The 21,877-nt window shown below is 34.7% G+C and overlaps 1 protein-coding gene across 3 annotated transcripts in view; it reads left to right on the forward strand.

Moving 5' to 3' along the window:
• Positions 1–21,877, forward strand: part of KCNT2 (potassium sodium-activated channel subfamily T member 2) — a 110,089-nt gene that overhangs the window by 63,522 nt on the left and 24,690 nt on the right. For 2 of the 3 annotated variants that reach the window (XM_072342567.1, XM_072342569.1), the window contains exons 14-23: positions 3,355–3,463; positions 7,424–7,532; positions 11,475–11,531; positions 12,625–12,774; positions 13,817–14,046; positions 14,907–15,123; positions 16,382–16,487; positions 16,687–16,859; positions 18,549–18,620; positions 21,670–21,804. In XM_072342567.1, coding sequence (XP_072198668.1) covers positions 3,355–3,463; positions 7,424–7,532; positions 11,475–11,531; positions 12,625–12,774; positions 13,817–14,046; positions 14,907–15,123; positions 16,382–16,487; positions 16,687–16,859; positions 18,549–18,620; positions 21,670–21,804 — 1,358 coding nt within the window. The remainder of the gene's footprint in view (positions 1–3,354; positions 3,464–7,423; positions 7,533–11,474; positions 11,532–12,624; positions 12,775–13,816; positions 14,047–14,906; positions 15,124–16,381; positions 16,488–16,686; positions 16,860–18,548; positions 18,621–21,669; positions 21,805–21,877) is intronic. The other variant, XM_072342568.1, reaches the window with a different exon arrangement.

Genomic DNA, 21,877 nt, shown 5'->3' on the forward strand with positions numbered 1-21,877 from the left:
TAAGTCAAGCATCTGAACTGTAACAGCGAGACTCTTGGGATCAGTAAAATTTGAAGTTTCTCAATAAGATTTCACCTCCCTCTCTGTTTTTGTTATGTAGATTTCCTTTGTACAGGGAATATGGGGCAACAGTTTCTATTTTTGTTTTGTTTTCTTTTCTTTTACTGCCTCCTAAACCTCTGAAAGGAAATATAATTTCCTACACTGTTCCAGCTCTAGGTACTACTAGGAACTTCAACAATACACAAGGCTACAGTTTGTTACTGAGCTGACAGAATTTTCAACTTGGTCTGTGTCAGTATTAGTCTACAACTGATTATTTATCCTGCTGAGCTTGAGAAGTACATTGGATCCTCTCCTGCTTGCGACAGCTGTCAAAAACTTAACAGATGCATTGAGGACATCTCTTACCAGAACAGCTGTTGTTAGTAGCGATGTTTCAAAGCCAGCAAGCATTTTTATTGCTCCATCTACAGTCCTCAGCAGAGGATCTACTCATTTGTCATAATTGCTACCAGCAGTTTTGTTGGATTCTTATTACTTGCTATTTTGTTAGTTAAGTTCTGTTGCCTAAATTCATGTTGCTTCTGATCATGGGTATCGACAATAGTCCAGAAATTCAATAAGAGGTGTCAGACATTTGCTTCATAAATGTTGCTTCCTTTTTCACTTAGAGAAATAGGGACTTGAGTAGTTAGACCAAGAATTTTTCAGCTTTATCAAATCTCCTACTAGAAATTCTCTCTGCTCTGGCAAGACAAAGCTTTGCTAAGTTTTACATCAAATGCAATTTTGACACCTCAGAGCAAGAAGTAAGCTGCTCTTTTGCTATATAACACAGGACAGATATCTGTTCACACAGTAGGATGCAACTCCTAAAAATGAATTCAAACTGCACTTATGTATAGATGACAATTTGTTGTTGTTGGTTTTTAATTTGTTTGTTTGTTTTGTTTTTGGATTGATGGGTTTAGCGAAGTAGTCCTTGCCAGTCGGTGAAATTATTCAGCAAATCTAGTGGGCTGTCTGTATTAATTTGGTGCACAAAACAGTTTCCTGAAACACTGCATCTACTGGTCTAAGTCAGTGAGTGATGGGACCTGTCCTTTGAGCTATCCTGTGGATAACTTACGAGTAGGTGATATAAATATTTGAAAGATGACTTCTACTGCCAGGAGCCTTCTGAAAATTCAGAGATGGTTGAGTTCAAGCTTGCACTTTTTTCTTTCCTTTAATCAAACTGCATGACATAATTATACCATTAATCCAAGTCACAATGACTTTTAAAGTGTCATTTGCTAAAAATGTCAAAAGTTTTTGTGACCACAAACTAGACTATAAGTTACTATAAATGTGAAAGGGAGAGACACAAATACTACAGAAATAGATTGAATCTTAGCACTTAAAATTCCTACCTGCATTTTCATTTCTCTCCCTGGAGTGCTTCTCCAGAGAAGAAATTGAGAGTAACAAGTGAGAAATCTAATTTTGTGAGACTCCTAAATAAGCAGCTTTTGTACACAAGCATATGCTTGTGACAGTGGAAAACAATGGGAAATATTAACAGCACACACACACTGAGTCGATCTCATGAAAGTGTATAAAGTTTTTAAGTACCTACTTTCTATATGTTACGCATTTGTAAATTGCTTCAAAAATAGTTAGCAAATGGAGAACAATATCTATGCAGCAGTTTTGAAACTGAGAATGGGCCAAAGGATTGAGAGTTTTTAAGTATCTAGGTCTAGGTTCAATAATTTTTTTTCCTTCCAAGGACGTTTGCATTTTAACAATTGTAATAAGCTTTAATCATTCTCAACTTTAGAAATTCTTTCACCTTCCAACAAATAGTTATGCTTTATAAAGGGAATATTTCTAAAACAATCTAAAAAAATGCATCCTCTATACATGAATAACAATCAGAAGAACAGAGGATGAGCAAACCTGGCTTGAAGCATACAATTGAATATATTTGGTAGTGCAGCTTTGGTTTATCACAGTATGTTTAATTTTAGCTCCTTACATAACCCTTAAAAACAAAAACAGTCAACTAAATTTTATTAAATCTAAGCTACGTTTCTATTCATGTAGTATACAGGAAATAGCTCTTCCTCACCATTTTACAGACCAGTGTGTTTTTTGCATGCCTATTATCAGAAGTGCAGCAAGGAATTTAGCAACCTCAGACTCTGCTATGTAGCTACATTAACACTGCAGATGACTCTGAAGGCTATGTTTTCCTGGCACCTTTTGCATAAAGTAACTTATCTGCAATATTACAGGCTTTCAAACCTGTCCCAAATTCACTTCAAAACAACTGGCTTCTGTAGTGTATCTCCTGTCCTATCACCCAGATACACCCAGTTGGGGTGTGCTGGCATTACAGTCCCTTGAAACTAAAGAGGAAAAAAAAAGCAAAAACACAAATGCAAAGAAAGACCTCCAAAAACAAAATCAACTCAACCACCCACCTCATAAGAAATCATATATGACAGAAGAAGAGAAGAAAGTGTGACTTTATACAAGCAAAGCCTATAGCATGGTACAGCTAAGTTCTGAGATTTCCTGAATCAATGCAGTAATCCTACATCTTTCATGAAAAGGTTAATTGAAAACACATGAACTAATGCATTTTACCATCCTCAAAAGGTCTTCCTTTTACGACTTCATTCTAGCATTTCAACTGCAAAAACTACTTGCTACCATCTCAAGTGACATTAAAATATCATGGTTAGAAAATGTCAATTAAGTAAAAGGCAAAGCTAATCCCTTGAGTTCACGAGTCTGAAGGCCTTTCTTATTGCAAATGCTGCAAACTTAATGAATCATTCTTTACATATTATCTATTGATAGCACCAGTTTCATGACTAGGCAAGACATTTCAACTCAAACTTTGTTTTCTAAGTGCAGTTCTTAATTACTTGTTTTTAGTTCTGAAATAAATAAAAATTGATCACTAGTACATTGAAATTAGCCATACCTCATTAAATTCATTGTATGAATTAGTGGATATATTACTGCATACTTTCATGGCCTAGAAGTATTATTCTTATCGTTAACTCACTCCTGACAGTAACAGGCAGGAAAAACTAATGGGCTGGAAAATCTTTTGGAATCCTGTGATCAATACCTGACTAAATGTGTGTGTGTATGTATTCACATATTGAAATACGTGTCATATGTAAGTAATATTACATCTCATATGTAAGAGATACATAAATGTCCATACCAGATGGTGTTGTATGGTTTTGAAATGAGTTTCCTGCAATATAGACTCGTAAATGCGTACTCTTCTAATGTATATAACTTGATTACACGTGTTTTATTGCTATGATTTCTTACTCTTTATTTTAGGATCATCAAACCATTTTAAGAGCATGGGCTGTTAAAGACTTTGCCCCAAATTGTCCTTTGTATGTCCAAATACTGAAACCTGAGAATAAATTCCACATCAAGTTTGCAGGTGAGTGTGCGATTTCAGCCATTTGAACTACTTGTTTGTATTTGGCAGCTTGTTTCATGAATGCACAAGCAAAGGGAGATTCCCTAAGTGTATTTACCAGCTAAAAGCTTGTTATAAACATAACATTTTCAAGTACTATGAGTTAATATATCCTAACAATAGTAAAATACCATTTCTATATTAAGCTCTTATAAATAAGCATTTGAAGGATACTCATTTTACACAGCACAGCGTTACTAGATAAATCATACGTTGATACTCCTCAGTTATAAATCCAGGTAGGTTTTATCCATGTCATTAAATCATTTCTGACTCTTACAGCATACTGTTACCACGGGATATATGAAAAGACCTAGTCAGAAAAGGTCAAAATTCGTTCAAGAAACAAATGGGAAAAAAACACCTAGCTTATGGGAAAAAAACACCTAGCTTATATGAAAAGGTTTTTTTTTTTTTTTTTTTTTTTTTTTTTTTTTTTTTTTCCAGATATCTTAGAAAGAGAAATGTAATGTAGTTCTGTATCCAGTGAAATTCGTATCTCAGAAAATAAAAAATGCAAAATGATGTTAAGAAAACCATATAAATCCTGTCTTATAAGAATGGATTACTAGCTCTAAATTCAGAAACTTTCTCAGCACTGCGTAGGTGGATCTCTTATGTCTCTCTCTGTCACATACACGTTTATCCACACACACACATATACTTATGTGCAAAATATATGAATACTCTTTACAATGACGATTCATTTTACTTCTCTCTGGAAAAGCAGTACCATGAAACAGGAGGAAAGCTATCTTTTTAAGCTGTGATTCTGAAAATTCAGTTTTCTTGAAGGATATTCTAAGCATGAAGGGATTGTTGATTCATACGATATTCAGAAAAGCTAAATGGAAAAATATTAGTCTCCTTCATCATCCCAAGAATGTGATGCAGAAGTAAATTTCAGTACAGAATGATGCCAGAGAAACAGCTAAGGCTGAAATTTTCAAAGCTACTGCATTTACCACGAGGTTGGAAAGAAGGAAAAAAAGCATAAATAGCAGTCCAAAAGTTATGGAAGTATAATCTTAAGCCATGAGATAGCAAAGCAGGGAATAAAACTCATACTGCAACAGAAATGATGACGCTTTTTCATCTCCCCCTTAGCACCACAATCTCCTCCTTCTATCCATGGCCACTTCTCTTTATTACTAACTGTTAATTTGTTGCTACTAGTTGTACTTCTAACAGAGTTTCATTAATCTGAATGCATTGCCTCTGTAGGAGCTTATATAGACGGGCAGCTCTGAAAGTAATGCTTCCTATTTTATAATGCTGGCCCACAATGTCAGAGGTGGATTTTGGAAGCATGGCAGTAGAGGTTAAACCTTCCTGTCAATATCCTGTAATGTTTTGTTGCTGTGTGACAGATGGCAGCAGAGGGGCAGTCTGACAAAATGGTGTCCAAAGTGTGTATGAAGCAAAGGTGTGACTCTGAATTCCAGCATGCAAAAACAAACAAACGAACAGGCGCCCACTGGCACTCACTGACACTTGCTGAACATTTCTGGAGGCCAAACAGCAGTGAATGTGAGCAGAGAGGCAGCAAGTGGTGCATTTCACAAATGGCAGCAGTGACAGTGGGTCACCTCCTCTGGTGCATGTTTTCATGAGTGCAGCATGCAGGTGCTGGTGAAAATGCACAGTTAATGGTTGAAAAACAGTGTATATCTATGCATCTGGCATTGCATTTTAGCACAAACATGAAATGAAGTGAAAGTTATCTACAGCTGAACAGGAAATCTATTCAATTTAGAGATCAGAATAAATTGCGTATTTTCCAAGTTTTATTAATAAATTTCATACGCTTGCTAGAAAATAAACATCTTTACTCTGAATGCTCAGAAAACTTATATAATCACAGTTCCAGGAATGGGAACATATTTTGTCATTCTTAATTCTCTCAAAATGCACTAATGAATTAGCTCAGACTGGTGAATTCTGATTTTCAATCTTCAGTGGATTATTAGAAACCAACATAGTCCAGAATCACGGAAATGGATGTTGAATACATCTGATAGTTAATCTACCTAACTGCGGTTAAAAAATAGTCTAGAGATAATGGATGGACATTTTCCCCTATCTAGTATGTTAGTGACCACATTAACTTATCAAATTAAATAAAGCCAGTTTTCTCAGAGTAGTTATTTCAGGTCTAAAATGTGTTCTTACCACGTGGCTGGTGCTATAGGCATTAATCAGTATTTTGCATATGCTTTAACATTACAGTAGCATTACAGAAATCATAACTCACTTCATGCTTCATGGCATTATTACCTCTATTTGTGAAAGACTTAACATGTTTCCTACCAAAATGTATTTTCATAAACTACAACATTTGAAATATTTAAATGGCATATTTCTTTAGGATAAATGCAATCCTTCCATTTGCTAAAGCAGTTTGACATCCTTAATATTTAATTCAAGATGAACTCCAATATATTTCTCTGCCATATGGAATGACTGATTAAGTGATATTAGTAACCGAAGTCCCAGGATCTGACCAATTTCCCCAACTACTGGACCATCACCCAGCTTCCTCTCTACTCAGTTTAGAAGAGAAAGCATTAAATATTTTGCATAACTGCCACATGTCCACAATAAGAATCTTGAACATAAACGTAAAGCACAACAACATTATAGTCCAGCTACGATCTGTCAAATAATTGGAGAAGAAAGTTCATTTTGACCTAATCTGTATATAATACAAGAATTTACCTGCAGCCAAAGAGGAGAAACCCAAAGTACCACTACTTATGTTTTAAATTAATACAAAAAAGGAGGAAAAGAACATATACAGTATGAAAGATTCATTTTATTAATGTGAAAATGTAACTTAGGAGGGGAAAGAGAAAGAATCAAACAAGCACCAAGTGGAAGTTGTCCTATGAGTTCCATGGACATGGCAACAGATGTAAAAACACTTGACAACACATTGCACATTCCTTCTATGTATGAGATTAAGGTGACTAGAACAGAAATCTCTTCGCTAGGATATGTTTGCCATCTTTGTATAGGTAATGGAATATATATATATTCCATCCAAGTTGTAGACTGCGCCTTACCCTCTCAAAATCTTTAGTTTAAAATCCAGATAGATGTATTGGTGGCACATGGTCAACTGAAAAAAAAACCACATTTCTGTCTGAGATCCCCTCTGCAGCAAATACTCAATTGCTATAATTGAAATTTACTGGGGAAGAAAAATCTAGGTTTGTTCTATATTTGACAGTGTCTTCATAAAACTCAGTCTTTCCCCATGACATTTAAACAGGCCTTGATCTTTAGAAAGATCAAGAGTGAATTTCTCCTTTCAGAGGCAGCAGCCATTAGCTGCTGTTAGGGGCAAATTTTAGTCAAATCTACAAAATAAAAGCTAGTGTGGTGAAATATCCCAGAGCTAGCGCCAAACAAGCAGTCTGTAAAACAGTACAGTGTATCTAATTGAGAAGATACTCCTACATTGCAGTACTTTGTTTGTACTATTTTCTGAAAACAGAAATTGCATGGTACAGAAATTACATCTCTGTCCTGTGCTTGATACGTCTATACCAGATCATACAAAATGATTCAGATTTGTTAGCTAAATTATGTTACGAGGCCTACTCATACTACCAGTGAAGAATGATAGTGGAATTTGGATTTACAGGGCCATTGCAGCCTCTCTCTGTCCTGCAACTACACACAAAGTAGGAACTGGATGAAATATTAACTTCAGTCATGCAACCTGAAAGGTAGCATAGATGGGGTAAATTGTATGTAACTGCTCTCCAGGTGCAAGTGAATGCTGAAGATCTGGAGGCAATTTCTCCCTGTTTACTTCACTATTTTCTTATGCAAATACAGGAATTAATAATTCCATTCAATTAAAAGTATTTTTATGTATTGATGTCTATATTTTATTATTTTTTTTCCCCACAGATCATGTTGTGTGTGAAGAAGAATTCAAATACGCTATGCTAGCTCTCAACTGTATATGTCCAGCTACCTCTACATTAATCACACTGCTGGTTCACACCTCCAGGGGACAGTAAGTGTGTATTACCATTAACAAACAAACACATACCTTGCAGAAGTTATAGCTGAGATTCTGTATAACATTGCTTACCCTGATCTTTGGGCAATTGCTGCAGTTTTAAAAGCAAATTGATACTTTCAGCTCTTTAAAGACATGAAGATATTTTAGTTAAGGTATGATAACTTCAAAAAAGCTTTCCTTCTCATGCTCCAAATTCTTTCCTTCATAGCATTATGTCAGTTCCACAATAGAAAGCGTTCACTGACTTAATCTTTTATTTATTTGTTTACTGCTAACATATCAAATATTATGTTCTATTCAGCGCACAAAGATTAAGAAGTAAATACACATACAAAGAGATGGTTTTTAATGTAACATATGCACACAGAAAGGCATATGGACTTACGGTGTCTCTACAGACTGTATAATCATCTTCAAACTAATCTATACTTACTAGAAGAATTCTACCAAATCTATTATTCCTGTTAGGCTACTGACTTGGAATGCTGAGGTATTCCTAATAAAATGCCATGGGCAGAGAAAAGCATTAAAAAGTAAATCTGAATATATCTGTAAAAGTGGAGTACATGCATACAGACAGCACAACCGACAGTGCTAGAAATTCATGTTTTTTCAAAGAACCACATGCCCATTAATATCTTGATATTCATTCTGTATGGCACTGGCAGTATTCTACTGTGCCATAGTTGGGGAACAGTGAAATAACAGCTAGAATTTTTGTTACCAGCAACAACAAGTATCAAGGTTTTAATGCCCCTGTCTGAAGTAGCATCTGTTAATCAGAATGCAATAAAATATTGTTTCCATGCCTCCTGAAAATCATGGTGACATACCTATCTGCCTGTTTCTCATTTCATGACATGCATGAGCAGAATACAGAGCCATTTAGGATTATCACGTATTATTTGTGCATGAAAGAAGAACAGCATACTTAGCAGATATCAGAAAGTTTTCTATAAGCACAAAAATAAGCCACATGCCTGAGAACATCAGCATTTCTAACTCAGACATACTGATAATTTAATATAGATTCCCAACTCTGGTTCAAATAACTATAGCACAATGCAGAAGTACTTATTACTTCTCTTTTTTTTCCAATAGGATTTAATTGGTATAATCAAAGTTAAAGTAACTGATTTCTTGTGTGGCTTAAACTTTGAAAATTGGTTACTGTATAACTATGAAAAAAATATATTTTTGCACAGAAATATCAGTATTACTTTGAATCCTATTTACAGAAATATACTGAATTGGTAGATGAGTACAAAAGGACTGGAAAAGAGAAGATGTTTAGACATCAATCTTCTAGACAGCTCTGAACAGAGCAATTCATTTCAAAGGGATTCCAAGACACTGTCAAATGGCAAACTTTGAATACCTTAGAGTATGAGTATTAACACTGGACTAGTTAGTTATACAGATGTGACTGGTCTTTCAAACAAAGCTATATTGAAGCTAAAAACAAACTAAAGGTAAATAACTTCAAATTTCAAAAGAAAAAAGAAAAAAAAGCAAATTTGAGTTGTCTTCTAAGTGCTACAAGTGAGAAAAGATCGAGTATCTCAAATGCAATTCCTTTCCTACAAAATACAGAATTCCCAGACTGGTGTTTACTTCTTCCCCTTTGATTTCTCACAACTTCTAAAATCACTTGGAAATACTGGAATACGTTTCATAAAATCTAATTTAACTCTGATTTTAATTTTTCATTCTATTTTGTACCTGTGCATAAATCTGCTCAAGTTAGAACCAAAGTCACCGCCAAGCATTCAGGATTACCAAACTGAGGGCACAGCTGGCTATCTTTTGCTAGACTGCTCTGTGTTTAGAAAAAAATACTGCATTCATGAAAGCATTCTGTAATGATGCACTTGGATACATTCTTGCTCATAACTGAATGTTATGGAGGACACATTTAACCTGAAAGATCTGAGCTTTTAACTTTTAATTAAGTTGATCTTTAATAACAACAGATTTAACCGCTAATTTTTAACAACTATGCACCTCTTAAATAGAATCTACTTTCTTCAAAGGACAATAATCACACATTTTAAAAAAAATTCACACAAAGGATTTAAATGTGTGAAAATTAATTTATTTCTCCTGGATTACTACTTGTGTGTCCCAATTTTCACAGATATATTTCCATTTTTTATTCATACTTCTTATGTGTGATATTCATATCTGCTTTAACTGCTTGCTAAAATAAGGTCACAGTTAGATAGAGGAGTAGATCTTTAGGAATATTATACTTAAATCACAAAATTTATTTTCAAACTAAACTGTATCTTAATGATTTAAAGTGTTGAATAAATAGACTAACAGTGTTAACAGAAACTTTCTGTTGCACTCATTCCTGTTTCATTTTCCTTTCACTATTCTATCTACTAGTACCTGCATTAAGCTTTTAGGATGTGAGTTTTAAAATCCCTGAGAGTATTCTCTTAATGAAGAATAGGCCAGAATTATGGGGAGTCTGCTTTCAATCTTGGGTAATCCTTTTCAAGACTATCAGTCTATTCAAAAACCACTGAAAGGATTTTCTGAAAGATTAGTTCAGATTTCCATAGAAGCCCTACATTTGTTGACTCACAACTTTAGGAACTTAAATGCAGAGGCTGGGAACATCTGTTCAAATTTATACCATAGGTCAGACTTCATTCAGAAAGTAGTTTGATAATTCAGAACTTCACAATAAAATTTTTCTCCCTGCTACTCAAATAAACAAACATGTTCCCAACCCACAGTGATCTCTTATAGTGATTAATCACTGGAATAGGCTCCCCAGGGAGGTGGCTGAGTCACCATCCCTGAATGTGTATAAAAACCATTTGGATGTGGTGCTCAGGGACATGATTTAGCAGATAGTTGTTAGAGTTAGGGTACTATGGTTGCAGTTGGAACTGATGATCTTTAAGGTCTTTTCCAACCTGAGTAATTCTATGATTCTATGATTAAGTTTTATCAGTGTCCCTTTCCTAGAGTTCTTTCTGATCCAGCCTTCTCTGTCACTTGAAGCAGACACCTTTTCTCCTCATTTTTCAGATCTACTAGGAGCTGGTGTTCACAGCCACCTGTAGCTGTAATCACTGCTGACAGAGGTCTTGGAAGCCTTGAGCCACAGCAATGCTCCCTGCTGTGAGACACTAACTTGTCCCTTTTGCAAAGCTTTTTGGAAGAAAGATGCTTCCAAAAGCTGTCTTAACCAATGTTTATCAGAGAACTAAAGAACGTTCAACACCAAAAAAAGCCCTGCCAGACTCAAATATTTACTCAAAAGTATTAATGCAGCTGTTTGTACTCCTATAAATCAAGTACCAACTAATTTATGCAGATTTACATGCAGGGAATCTATTTCCTATACTTACTAAGAAGTAGTGTGACACTTAGTAACGTAAGCTTCATGATGATCAGAAAAGAACGAAGCACACGGAAATTACTGCAAATTGAAAGCAATAAACTGCAGCAGAACACAGAAAAATAATTGCTCTGTACTATCCTAATTAGAATGATACGACAATAAAGAGTAAAGAAAAAGAAACACACATAAATTAAACACAGCATATTTACCAGTATAAATCTGTGAGGAGGTTAGGGAAAATGCTCATTTTCCAAGCAATTTTGATCAGACCAACTTTCTTTTAAGATTAAGAAGTCGTTTGCTGCTGCTTATGCCAACTACCTTTAATAATATTCACAGTGGCCAGGCCAGTTGCAATTCATCTTACTCTCACCTATTTGTAGAACTCAGATTACGAGGCACAAATTGTCTATATTCTTATTCATAATTTTTATTATTGATTATTATTAATCCTAACATCTACCTTTAAACATTTCCAATCTATTAATAGAACTCAAACACAGTTTATCATACAATACAAAGTTCTGAAAGACAGTAGCATTTCTGACCTGACCTTCATGTGATTGTTACAGAACGGCACCATGGGAAGCTTTTCGACAACTAACTGGAACCAAGCAGACTTTGAACAGGTAAACATTTTGGTTTGGGGGGTAAAATTCAATGTGGAATCATTTTCTTCTGCAATTAGGTTGTTAGCTCTTCTACTGTATACTGAATGCACTGTTTTTAATACCGTTGCAATAAAAATGATTACCTTATACCCATTAACCTTGGAACAAAATGTTTCTGTGCTGAGGGTGTGGAAAAATAGAAACTGAAGAAAAACAAATTGTGTCAAAGATACTGAAAAAGCAGAAATGAACACTAAAAGTCCCAGTATCTAGAGATGCTAGCTCCAGAAGGCAAAATGCAGAGCATATTTGTCACTTGTATGTTCAGATAAAGATACATATACCTCCACTATACCTAGTAAAACCCACACAGATGGAAACTTGTTTTCTTGTAAAATTTCAGTAAAGGAGGAGGTTCACAGAGGCCCATAGTCTGCAAGTTTTGGTGTTAGTAAGGTTTGAAACATTTCCTCCAACAATGCATTTGGATCAAGAACATTAGCTGCACTTTGTAAAGGGTCCTTAAAATGATTAACGATTACTTTTCCTGCACTATAGAAGAGGATAGTATACAAGGCACAGTAACTAAAAACACCTTCTGGGTAAATACTGAAGGAAACAAACAGATGAGCAAATGCAGAGAAAAATCTTTCTTAGAGATAAAGTGACATAAATCAAATGAGTCCTGCCTACATAAGTTATTTTCAATTGTTCTTTACCACTTTGAACAGGAACCAGACAATCTGTGAAGGAGCATCTGAAGGGACTGTCTTTATGAATAGAATGAGCATGCTGTTGGTTTCACCTGTCATCTTTCAATTGCAGTGAATCTACTTCTTATGGTGTGAATTTAACCTAATTCCACCATGTTTCTCCTGGTACTGAAGTATGCAATCCAACTATTACTTAGCAGAAAATGCTCTCTATTTCATCAAAACAATCTTCATATTTACAGTATCACCAAGCTTTGATCTCAGATATTTCTTTCAGATAAGCCCATGGGATATTTCCATTAGATGTTTACAATTTCTACTGCTAAGTGATAATGCTCTGATTAATAAGAATGGTACATTAAGTTTTAAATTATTCTCTTTATCTGTACATGTTTCAGAGACAGTCAGCAATCATCAGAACAGTGGCAGAAAATGTATGGCAGATGCTCTGGTAACGAAGTGTTTCACATTAACCTGGAAGAAAGCACTTTTTTTGCTGAGTATGAGGGGAAAAGCTTCACATACGCTTCTTTTCATGCACATAAAAAGTATGTTTATTTTCCTATAAAAGTTTGACTTTAAAATTTTGGTCCAATTGTAGCTCTGCATTCAAAAGTGCAAATAGTGCACTACTAATAGTGCATTACTCTGTTTCTGGATTGAAACATCTGGCTACCAGTATATTTTATTGTATATTAGGAAGTATATTTCATTCAGTTGTAACTTCTGTAAGTAAAAGCTTGTATTGGTTCTTTATAGGCAGCTCAATCTGAGAGAACAGAACATAAAGGATATATAGGATAAGCTGACAACCATAAAGAATCATACCTTAGACACAGGTTATACCAGAACACAAATCCTTTCCACTGTTTTTGTTTTTGGTTGTTCGATTCAGGTGTCAGCTGGAAATCCAGCATGATGCAAAGTATTCAGTTTTAAGATGATTCTTGCTACACCCTGGTGATTGTTCAAAATATTTTTTTCCCCACTCAGACTGTATCTTAAGAACATCAATACATCTTTATGCTCCAGATCATGCATCTCTTATTCAGTACTGCTATGTGAATGGAACTTACAGACTTATTCTACTCTGAACATTGATTTTATTGCCACACATAATATGTGACCAAAAGATCTTTTTTAGTTTTAATTCCTTATTTTCGCTCACTAATCAAATGGATTTTTAGAAGTGAATGGCCAAAAATTCTTAAATTAGCTCACATGACATGGAACAATTTAATACGATGAATACTTTTCTTCATATAATGTATTCATTCGTCTATTAATAATTTCTCAGAAGGGATTAATCACCTGATAGAAAAATTAACTGAGATATTGTTAGAAGAATCTCTGGAGATAAAGAAACACATTGGAATCAGATACCTGTGGACTCATTAGGGTAAAAAGAACTGCTGGATCAGAAGTGATCCACTTAGGAGATAACATTCTTTCAAACATTTGACATCCAAAATTCAGGAAACATTCAATTTGTAGGGCATAAAATATACAGAAGGCGCATTTTTGACAGTGGAAATTCTAGTATATACAGAACTATAAAAAATGAACCATGCCTCTCCTTTTCTAATTAAGGTTTGGAGTCTGTCTGATTGGTGTTAGAAAGGAAGATAACAAAAACATTTTGCTGAATCCAGGTCCTCGGTATATCATGAGTTCTACAGATATATGCTTTTATATAAATATCACCAAAGAAGAGAATTCTGCTTTCAAGAAACAAGAAAAACACAGAAAAAGACATGAATCAAAATTATCTTATCATGGAGCTTCTAGGTTGCCTGTACACAGTATAATAGCCAGCATGGGTAAGTTAATAGAAAAACATGTCTCACAACATGTTCAATAAGCAGTGCATTTTGAGCTTTTAAAAATGTATTCCCACAATTAAGAAATTAAGAAAGGGTGCAGGAAGAAAATATATTAAACACTTCTCCTCTCCTTCTCCTAAAAAGGGTATTTTTCCCTTGACTGTACATATGTGTGCATGTATATAAATAAATACAATGTCATAAAGACATCAGAAATTTATTATTTTTACAATGGAGTTTATGGCTTGCACACACGTGGAAATAACATCAATTAATTCATTATGAATTAGTTCATATCTACATAACGGTAATTACCTTCAAGATTTAACTACCCTTCCATACCAAGTTACCAGTCTGTTTTATTACAACAAAGAACCTCATCCAACCATTACATTTTCTCTCTCGTTTCAGGAAACAATACCTTGAAATTTAAGTTAAAAAAGAAACAGAAAATTCAAAGTTAGAAAGTAAATGAAAAGTATCAAGAATTCAGGTGCCAACTTCTAACATAGGTGTTAGTAATGCAAAAATGTCTAGGGACTTCGTTACACGTAGTGTCAAAGTTACAATTATTACTAAATGATGTGCATAAATGAAATATGAAAACTACTGGTGATGCACATTAATATGAGTTAATTATACTTGGCATATATATTCATGGTTAGGGATGGTGCAAATTCACAGGAAATGCTTCCTCAAGAGAAACTATTTGTTATACTTTGATATGATAAACACAACTAACGGATGCAGTATTCCTTTTGGTCTTTGTCCATGAGGTCTGATAATCCCTACTAAATAGGGGAATCTCATTTAAATATTCAGACTATCACATTGTAAAACCAATTTCAACACTTCAGGAACTGTGGCTATCGATTTACAAGACACAGGATGCCGTACATCCAGCGGACCTACGCTAGCTCTTCCTTCCGAGGGAGGTAAAGAGGGCAGACGGCCCAGTATAGCACCTGTTCTGGAGGTTGCAGACTCATCCTCACTTCAGGCATGTGACCTGCTAAGTGACCAGTCAGAAGATGAAACCACTCCATCTGATGATGAAATCTCTGCAGGCTTTGAGTATGTATATTTAATGTAAACTGAGTAAGCTTATTTGAACAGTTTTGGGACATGCAGATCAATCCAAGAAGTGGTAGCAAGCAAGACACAGAAAGGAAGTATTTCTTTTTAAGAAATGCTGTTGTCTGGTAGCAGAATACTGTTATGTCTATTTTGAAAGAAGAAAAACAGATCATGTCCTCTATTTATGGGAGATTTTCTACACGCTGTAATTAAGATCTTTGTATGGCAGTTTATAGCATACACATCAAGTGACATTTATGACCATTTTTCCTACAGTTCATATTTAGTAGGACTGAAGTAAGCTGTCTGTCCTGTCCTGACAATCAGGTAGTTTAACAGGCATGTTGAACACTAACATTATATATCTGACTTCAAAATACACAAACAATCCAAAATGTTATGAGATCATATTATTACATCTAATTTAAAATGTTTGTTAGCACATTACTGAAAGTAATGATGCATTGCTCACAAAAAAGCAAATCCCGTAACCGCCATTAAAATAAGACAGTCAATTATGTTTATTGGAATTACTGAAGAGGATATTAAAACTGAAATACTCAATTAAGCCAATGGCTCACCTAGCAGTTTCACATCTCCAACTTTGCTAAGTATGAGAGGCCCCAGGGGAGATCATAAAAATCCAATTAAAAAAAATAATAATAGAATAAGTCATCTACAGTCTGCAGACTGAAATAACAGAATATAAAAGGCCTCCTATTTTCTCAGTCTTCCCTGATGACTGTGGATATTCTGATTGTGCACGTGCACCTCCCATCACAAGTGACAGTCTTACTATCACATAGTCTCTTATTAAAAATGAAAGCCAATTAGAAATATCATTTTTGGTGAAAGAAGGTAACGACCTCACATCTCACTTGAGATTCTCAGTGATAAATGGGGAAGGAAGAGAAGCTGTCCCACTATGTTTTCTGTTTTCTTTTTCTTTATTTTCCAACTTTCCTTATATTGCAGTGTGTTTAAAGCACTAGGTCTGCACACTACAGTGTATAAGCTCCTTTCCAAAGATGCTGAACAGAATTCCTTCATTTCACAATAACATGACAGCTGTCACTACATTTTATAGAATGGGTCAAAGACTTAAAATACATACCCTTGTTCATTCAATATACTTGACTCTTAGTCCACAAATAATTGTTACACCTAGACACAGGTATAAACATCCCATAAAACAGCTGCATAATTTATTGTGTTTCATTGGCTATACTAAAAATATCTTTTTCTATTCTACTAGGTACGCCAAAGGCTATCCTCCTTATTCTCCTTATATTGGAAGTTCTCCCACATTTTGTCATCTTCTGCATGAAAAAGTACCCTTCTGTTGCCTAAGACTAGATAAGGTAAAGGGACTTTCCTGGTACTGGATAAAACTGCATTCACATTTGCCTACTGCATCTGAACAGTTAAACTCTAGTTTTTGCTTAGATGTGAGCTTCATCACAGCCTCATTTCCTCATCACCAAGCATGTGATAAAACCTTCCATTCCACTAGATCTCTTTATTCATATCTACTGAACTTAGTTCTTGTTTTAATTTTAGGGGTGCCAGCATAACTACTACGAAGATGCCAAAGCCTATGGATTCAAAAATAAACTGATTATTGTTGCAGCAGAAACTGCTGGAAATGGCTTATATAATTTTATCGTTCCACTTAGAGCTTATTACAGACCAAAGAAAGAACTCAATCCCATTGTATTACTCCTGGATAACCCGTATGTAGTTTTTAAAATATATTTCTTTTTTTTTTTTTTTTTTTTTTTTCCCTTTGTGGTACATTTGAAAATTATTTTATCATTACTTTGATAGGTGATCACTCTTCAGTTGGCCAACTTAAAATCAAAAACATTATGGCACGTACATCTTTGCAAAAAGTGAAAAAACACAGAACCTATATTGTCATACACAAAACTGACTTCTTGCTTACTGTAAATGGCTGTGTTAGGCTCTAATGTCCTTATTCTTCACAGGTGATGATTCAGTGAACTATTAAAATATTCAAAGTAATACGAATAGTTGCTAAAGTGAACTAACTTTGTAAGCACTGTAAAGAACTCAACCCCTTTAACATTTTCATAGCTATGAAACTGCACTTTAAACACTACTTTTACAACAAGGCACTTAATGGCCTCAATTGGGATATTTTTAATAATTTTAGTCTCTAAGAATATAAGGTTGAACCATGACTTAAAGAAACTACATCAGAAGATGTGCTGTACAGATACTGATGCTAAAGTGACCCTGGTTTGCATATATGTGCTCTGGTTTACTATAAGCAATTTTTTATGCAAAGATCTGCAGTGAATTGTTCTACTTTAGCCTCAAACAGCTTTTTAATGAAGCTCTATACAAAGCAAAGGTTTTAAGCATATATATGTTATGGTATAAAATGAATTACATGATTTGGTGGGAGCTTGAACTGTTCTTTAAAGACTTTTGGTTTTTAAGTTTATTACAAACTGATACTTAAGCCCTAGTGTGAGCATACAGTGCCCTCTAGTGCACACTATCTTTTCCACTACAGTGCCTGAGCTAACATACTTCAGTGCTATAATTTTATGCCTAAAATTCCTTTTTAACGGCAAAACGTTAAGTTGTGGCTGATAATTAAATTAGAACCCTTATTTTTGTACCTTCTACACAGCATTTGCAGTGGCTGCTCCCATAATTCAGTGGGATGCAGAGTCCCACCTGAAAAGCCAGAATGCTTTTCTATACAAGCATTAGGCTGAGTTCTTGGTGCCATTCAAGTCAATTGGCATTTTGTGATTTCTTTCAGTGGACTCAGGAATCCAAACACCTTTGATGAACCTGCCTGTGCCTTTGTCTCAATCCTGTTCTCTTTTTACCAACCTGCTATTCCAGTATGGCTATTCTGATACCTATACGGGGCATTTGTTGAGATTTCAGTTGTTTCTCAGAATGCAAGAAGAAATCCAGAAAAAGTTATGAACAAAGAAACAATAAAACTTAACAATAAAATAGTGTTATTAGCTAAATCTCAAAGATTCTATTTCACATTTTTATCAAGTTTTCACTGCTTATTTAAGTATCCCTAATTCATGCACTGGAATACAACTTGGCAGCTCATTTTTGAAACCAATCATTCATTTTTATACTTGGAATTGTACTGTGCCATAAATTTTCTGATTTAAGAGGTGCATTTATTAATAAGCATGTGATCATTCTGATCATTCCTTATGATTACAACACTGTTAATTCACAGTTTTTCTGCAACCCTATTACCTGTGTAAAGAGATAATACTTTCAAGGTGTTGTTGTTGTTTTCTTTTTGAATTTAACAAACCACCATCCAAACTACCTGTTTTTTTTTTGAAGTATTTTAGAAGAGATGCTGCTGTTGTGATATTGTGTTTCATTTTGTAATCCCATCTGCTGCTTAGGCCAGATATGCATTTTCTGGATGCAATCTGTTGGTTTCCAATGGTTTACTACATGGTGGGCTCTATCGACAAGTAGGTGAAGTAACTGTTAGAAAATTTAACATTGTAGTGGTCAGTGGCTTGTTTTGTGTATTGTCATTGCATGTCTATGTGTGTGTTATATTTGAAGACGATCTATCTGCATGTATGGTTTGTGTGTCTGTGTGCTATAGTTTGGGATTTCAACTCTCTGACTGCTAAAGGATACTGTTAGTAAAAAGTATGGCAAGGAACACAGTTTACTATCTTCAAATCCCAAACATTAACACTGATTTTATTAGTACATCTCTAGAAATTGCCAGGGAATACCTCTTATTCTAGAGACATCCTTTATCATTTACAGACTGGGGTTATGTAAAACAGCTGTAGAATGTAAACTACACTAAAACAAATGAGTTTAAATGTGTCCAACAGTCTCCATTTTCCCCTATTTAAAATACTCACCTACTCCTATATTTGGCTTCAGAAATTCTGCTAGTATATATTTGCATACCTGAATTTAGCAACATAGACTTAATGTAAAAATCAGGCCTAAATGTCAAAGGGGAGAGAGGAGCAATGACTCATTAGCATTTTAGTAAGCTCCTGTGCCTAAAGTGCTCAATCAAAGTACAAAACAGCTTGATTGTGAGGTGGGGCTGCAAGGCCATGATACTCATTCTCCACACAGACATTATTTTTTCAACAAAAAAATTTTAGGTATTCAACATTTTAAAAGTTTCATCCTAGTATAGCAGGGGCTTTAAAACTACTTATAATAGCGATAGAGCTGCAGATTTACCTTGACAGTATCTTGTTCATTGTGAGATCTGCAGTGGATCTATAGAGATGTTTTTCACTTACTAGATTTGTTTTTCTAAAGCAAGAATGTGTCTTAGGTTGTTAATAGTTACTATTTTTTTTAAGGTCTTAATCCTATGAAGGTTACAGAAAATTCACAGAAGCAGACTAATTGAATTGAATCACAGTATCCAAAATAATTAATAACCCAAAGACCTTATACTGATTTAATTAACTTGGAAGATTAAATTCTAATAAAAATTACTGGTTTTACTTCAAAAAGGAAATCACTGAATGCTGCCCCAGAGGTTTATTTTTCCCATTGGTTCTGAGGTGTGTTGTGCATTTTAAAGAAAAGAATGCATAAAACTGAGCAGTACAATCCATCAAAGACATTACGCTAAATTCTCTTATTTGCAGTATTGTTAACACAAACTTAAGCATCAAATCTGACAATACAGTCACTTTAAAATCTAGTCAGATTCTGTAGTTTATTTTTTGATATCTATTTTCATCAGTAACAAGACTTTATACTTATTCTGTGTTCTCCTAAATGTTTTAAAAACATACACAACCAATAGATATCAATCAATGTTTAGCTAAATGATACAATGTAAAATATACAAAGTTCCTTTCTTAGTATCTCTGGAATTCATTTTCAATGTGTTTAAGAATGCCATCTACCACCTTTTAACTATCTAATACATCTGTTCTGTGGTCACTTGGCATGAAATGTCACTAAATAGAAGAGAATACTACAAAAGGAATTACCCATTTACACCACTCCTTGTTAGAAGCAAGTAGCCTGCAGAAAACCAGCTCTACAGAAATCCACAGCTGGAATGAACTGTAAAATGTACCAAGTAGGCAGCAACATCTACTGACTTCAAGTATAAAAGATATGAGTTGTGTAACTGGCCAGATTCCAGTAGCGCAGGAATCTGTTAAACATCTAGAAATGTTGATAACTGCATTAGAATTCTAAAAAGTATTTTTGTAACTCTCCACATCTTTAAAAATGGTTCAAACTAGCAGTACAACTAAAGAAAAGAATAGTTCTCTCATCACCAAAATGCAGAAAATACAGCTGTGTTCTAGAATGTGCTGCTATTTTCATCAACCAGGAAACTGAAATAGCAGTAAATCAGATTACACAGAGAAAGGTCAGATTTCCACATGTGCACTGATGTTCTTAATGCAGGTCACATAACTGATTTAGTTTTTAATAGTCAACCACCAGTTAAGCTGCAGTTTCAAAAACTAAACCATGTATTTCTTTTGGAAGAACACATATAAAGTGTAATATCAACACCAATTTGTTGATATCCTTATTCTAGAAATTCAAATTATAATAGGAGCCTTAGAAGATCACTGAGAACAATAATAGTCAAATCAGTGCAGTTAAGACAATATCACAGATTAGATCAACTGCCAGATGAGAAGCGATTGTAATGACAAAATGGCTTTTCTTCCTTGGAAGTAAACAGAATGATGTAAAAAATGCAGCTTTTCAGTTTCCCCTGGAAACCATGAAATATTTTTTCTTCTCATTTTCACTTAAGAGTCGCTTGGTTCCCAGCAGCTTTTATTACAAAACTAACTAACTAAATAACCCTTCAGAAACTTTTCCAGAATTGTTTTATAAGTAACTTTTCCCACAGAAACTAACAACTGAAACGTGCTTCATTTTGGAAATAAACATAAGGCATGCTGGCAACTGTAGCTTAGTTGTCAGTGAGAGTTTTCTGTGGTCAGGCTTTACAGAAGATACTGTCCAGTGGATGAAATGTTTTACTGGGGTACAGCTGCTCCTAAAAGCATTTTAACAGCACTCTGACAGATAAAAGAGGAGCTTTTCAGATATCCTCTTAGAACCCTTATTAACATCTTGAAACTGAAACACAGTTGTGGTAAAGAGCACCTAAAAATCATTTTAGATCCATTTATGGCCAAAAATAACAATAATGAAGCAAGCTGATGAAACACAATGAGGACATACAGGCTTTCCATGTAACTATTAAAGGCTCATTTTTAATTTTTGAAATAAATTTGCAATTCTAGGAAGATTGACGGTAACATCCTGCTGAAGTGCATTCTGTATGACTTCAAGGAAAACAACTCATATTCCCTCAATTCATGATATTTTTGACACAGACTGTATTAGAAGTTATAATAAGTACATGGAGTTGCAGGGAACCAGCAACTCAACGTGATGTATCAGTACCAACCATCACTAATCTTTTAAGCATTCCAGGTTTAAGTGACTTGTTTGTTTGTTTCTCCCTCTTTCTCTTCACAAAAGCCTAGATGACTTATTAAGATGTGGGGTCACCTTTGCAGCTAATATGGTGGTGGTGGACAAAGAAAGTACAATGAGTGCTGAGGAAGACTATATGGCAGATGCTAAAACTATTGTAAATGTTCAAACGCTCTTCAGGTAAGCAATTTTTTGCAGTCTCTTTTTCCATGTTCCTTGATCACGAAATACCTAATAATGCTTTCTGTACTCA

This window comes from Excalfactoria chinensis, chromosome 8 (genome assembly GCF_039878825.1).
Source record: "Excalfactoria chinensis isolate bCotChi1 chromosome 8, bCotChi1.hap2, whole genome shotgun sequence".
NCBI classification, from domain to species: Eukaryota; Metazoa; Chordata; class Aves; order Galliformes; family Phasianidae; genus Excalfactoria; species Excalfactoria chinensis.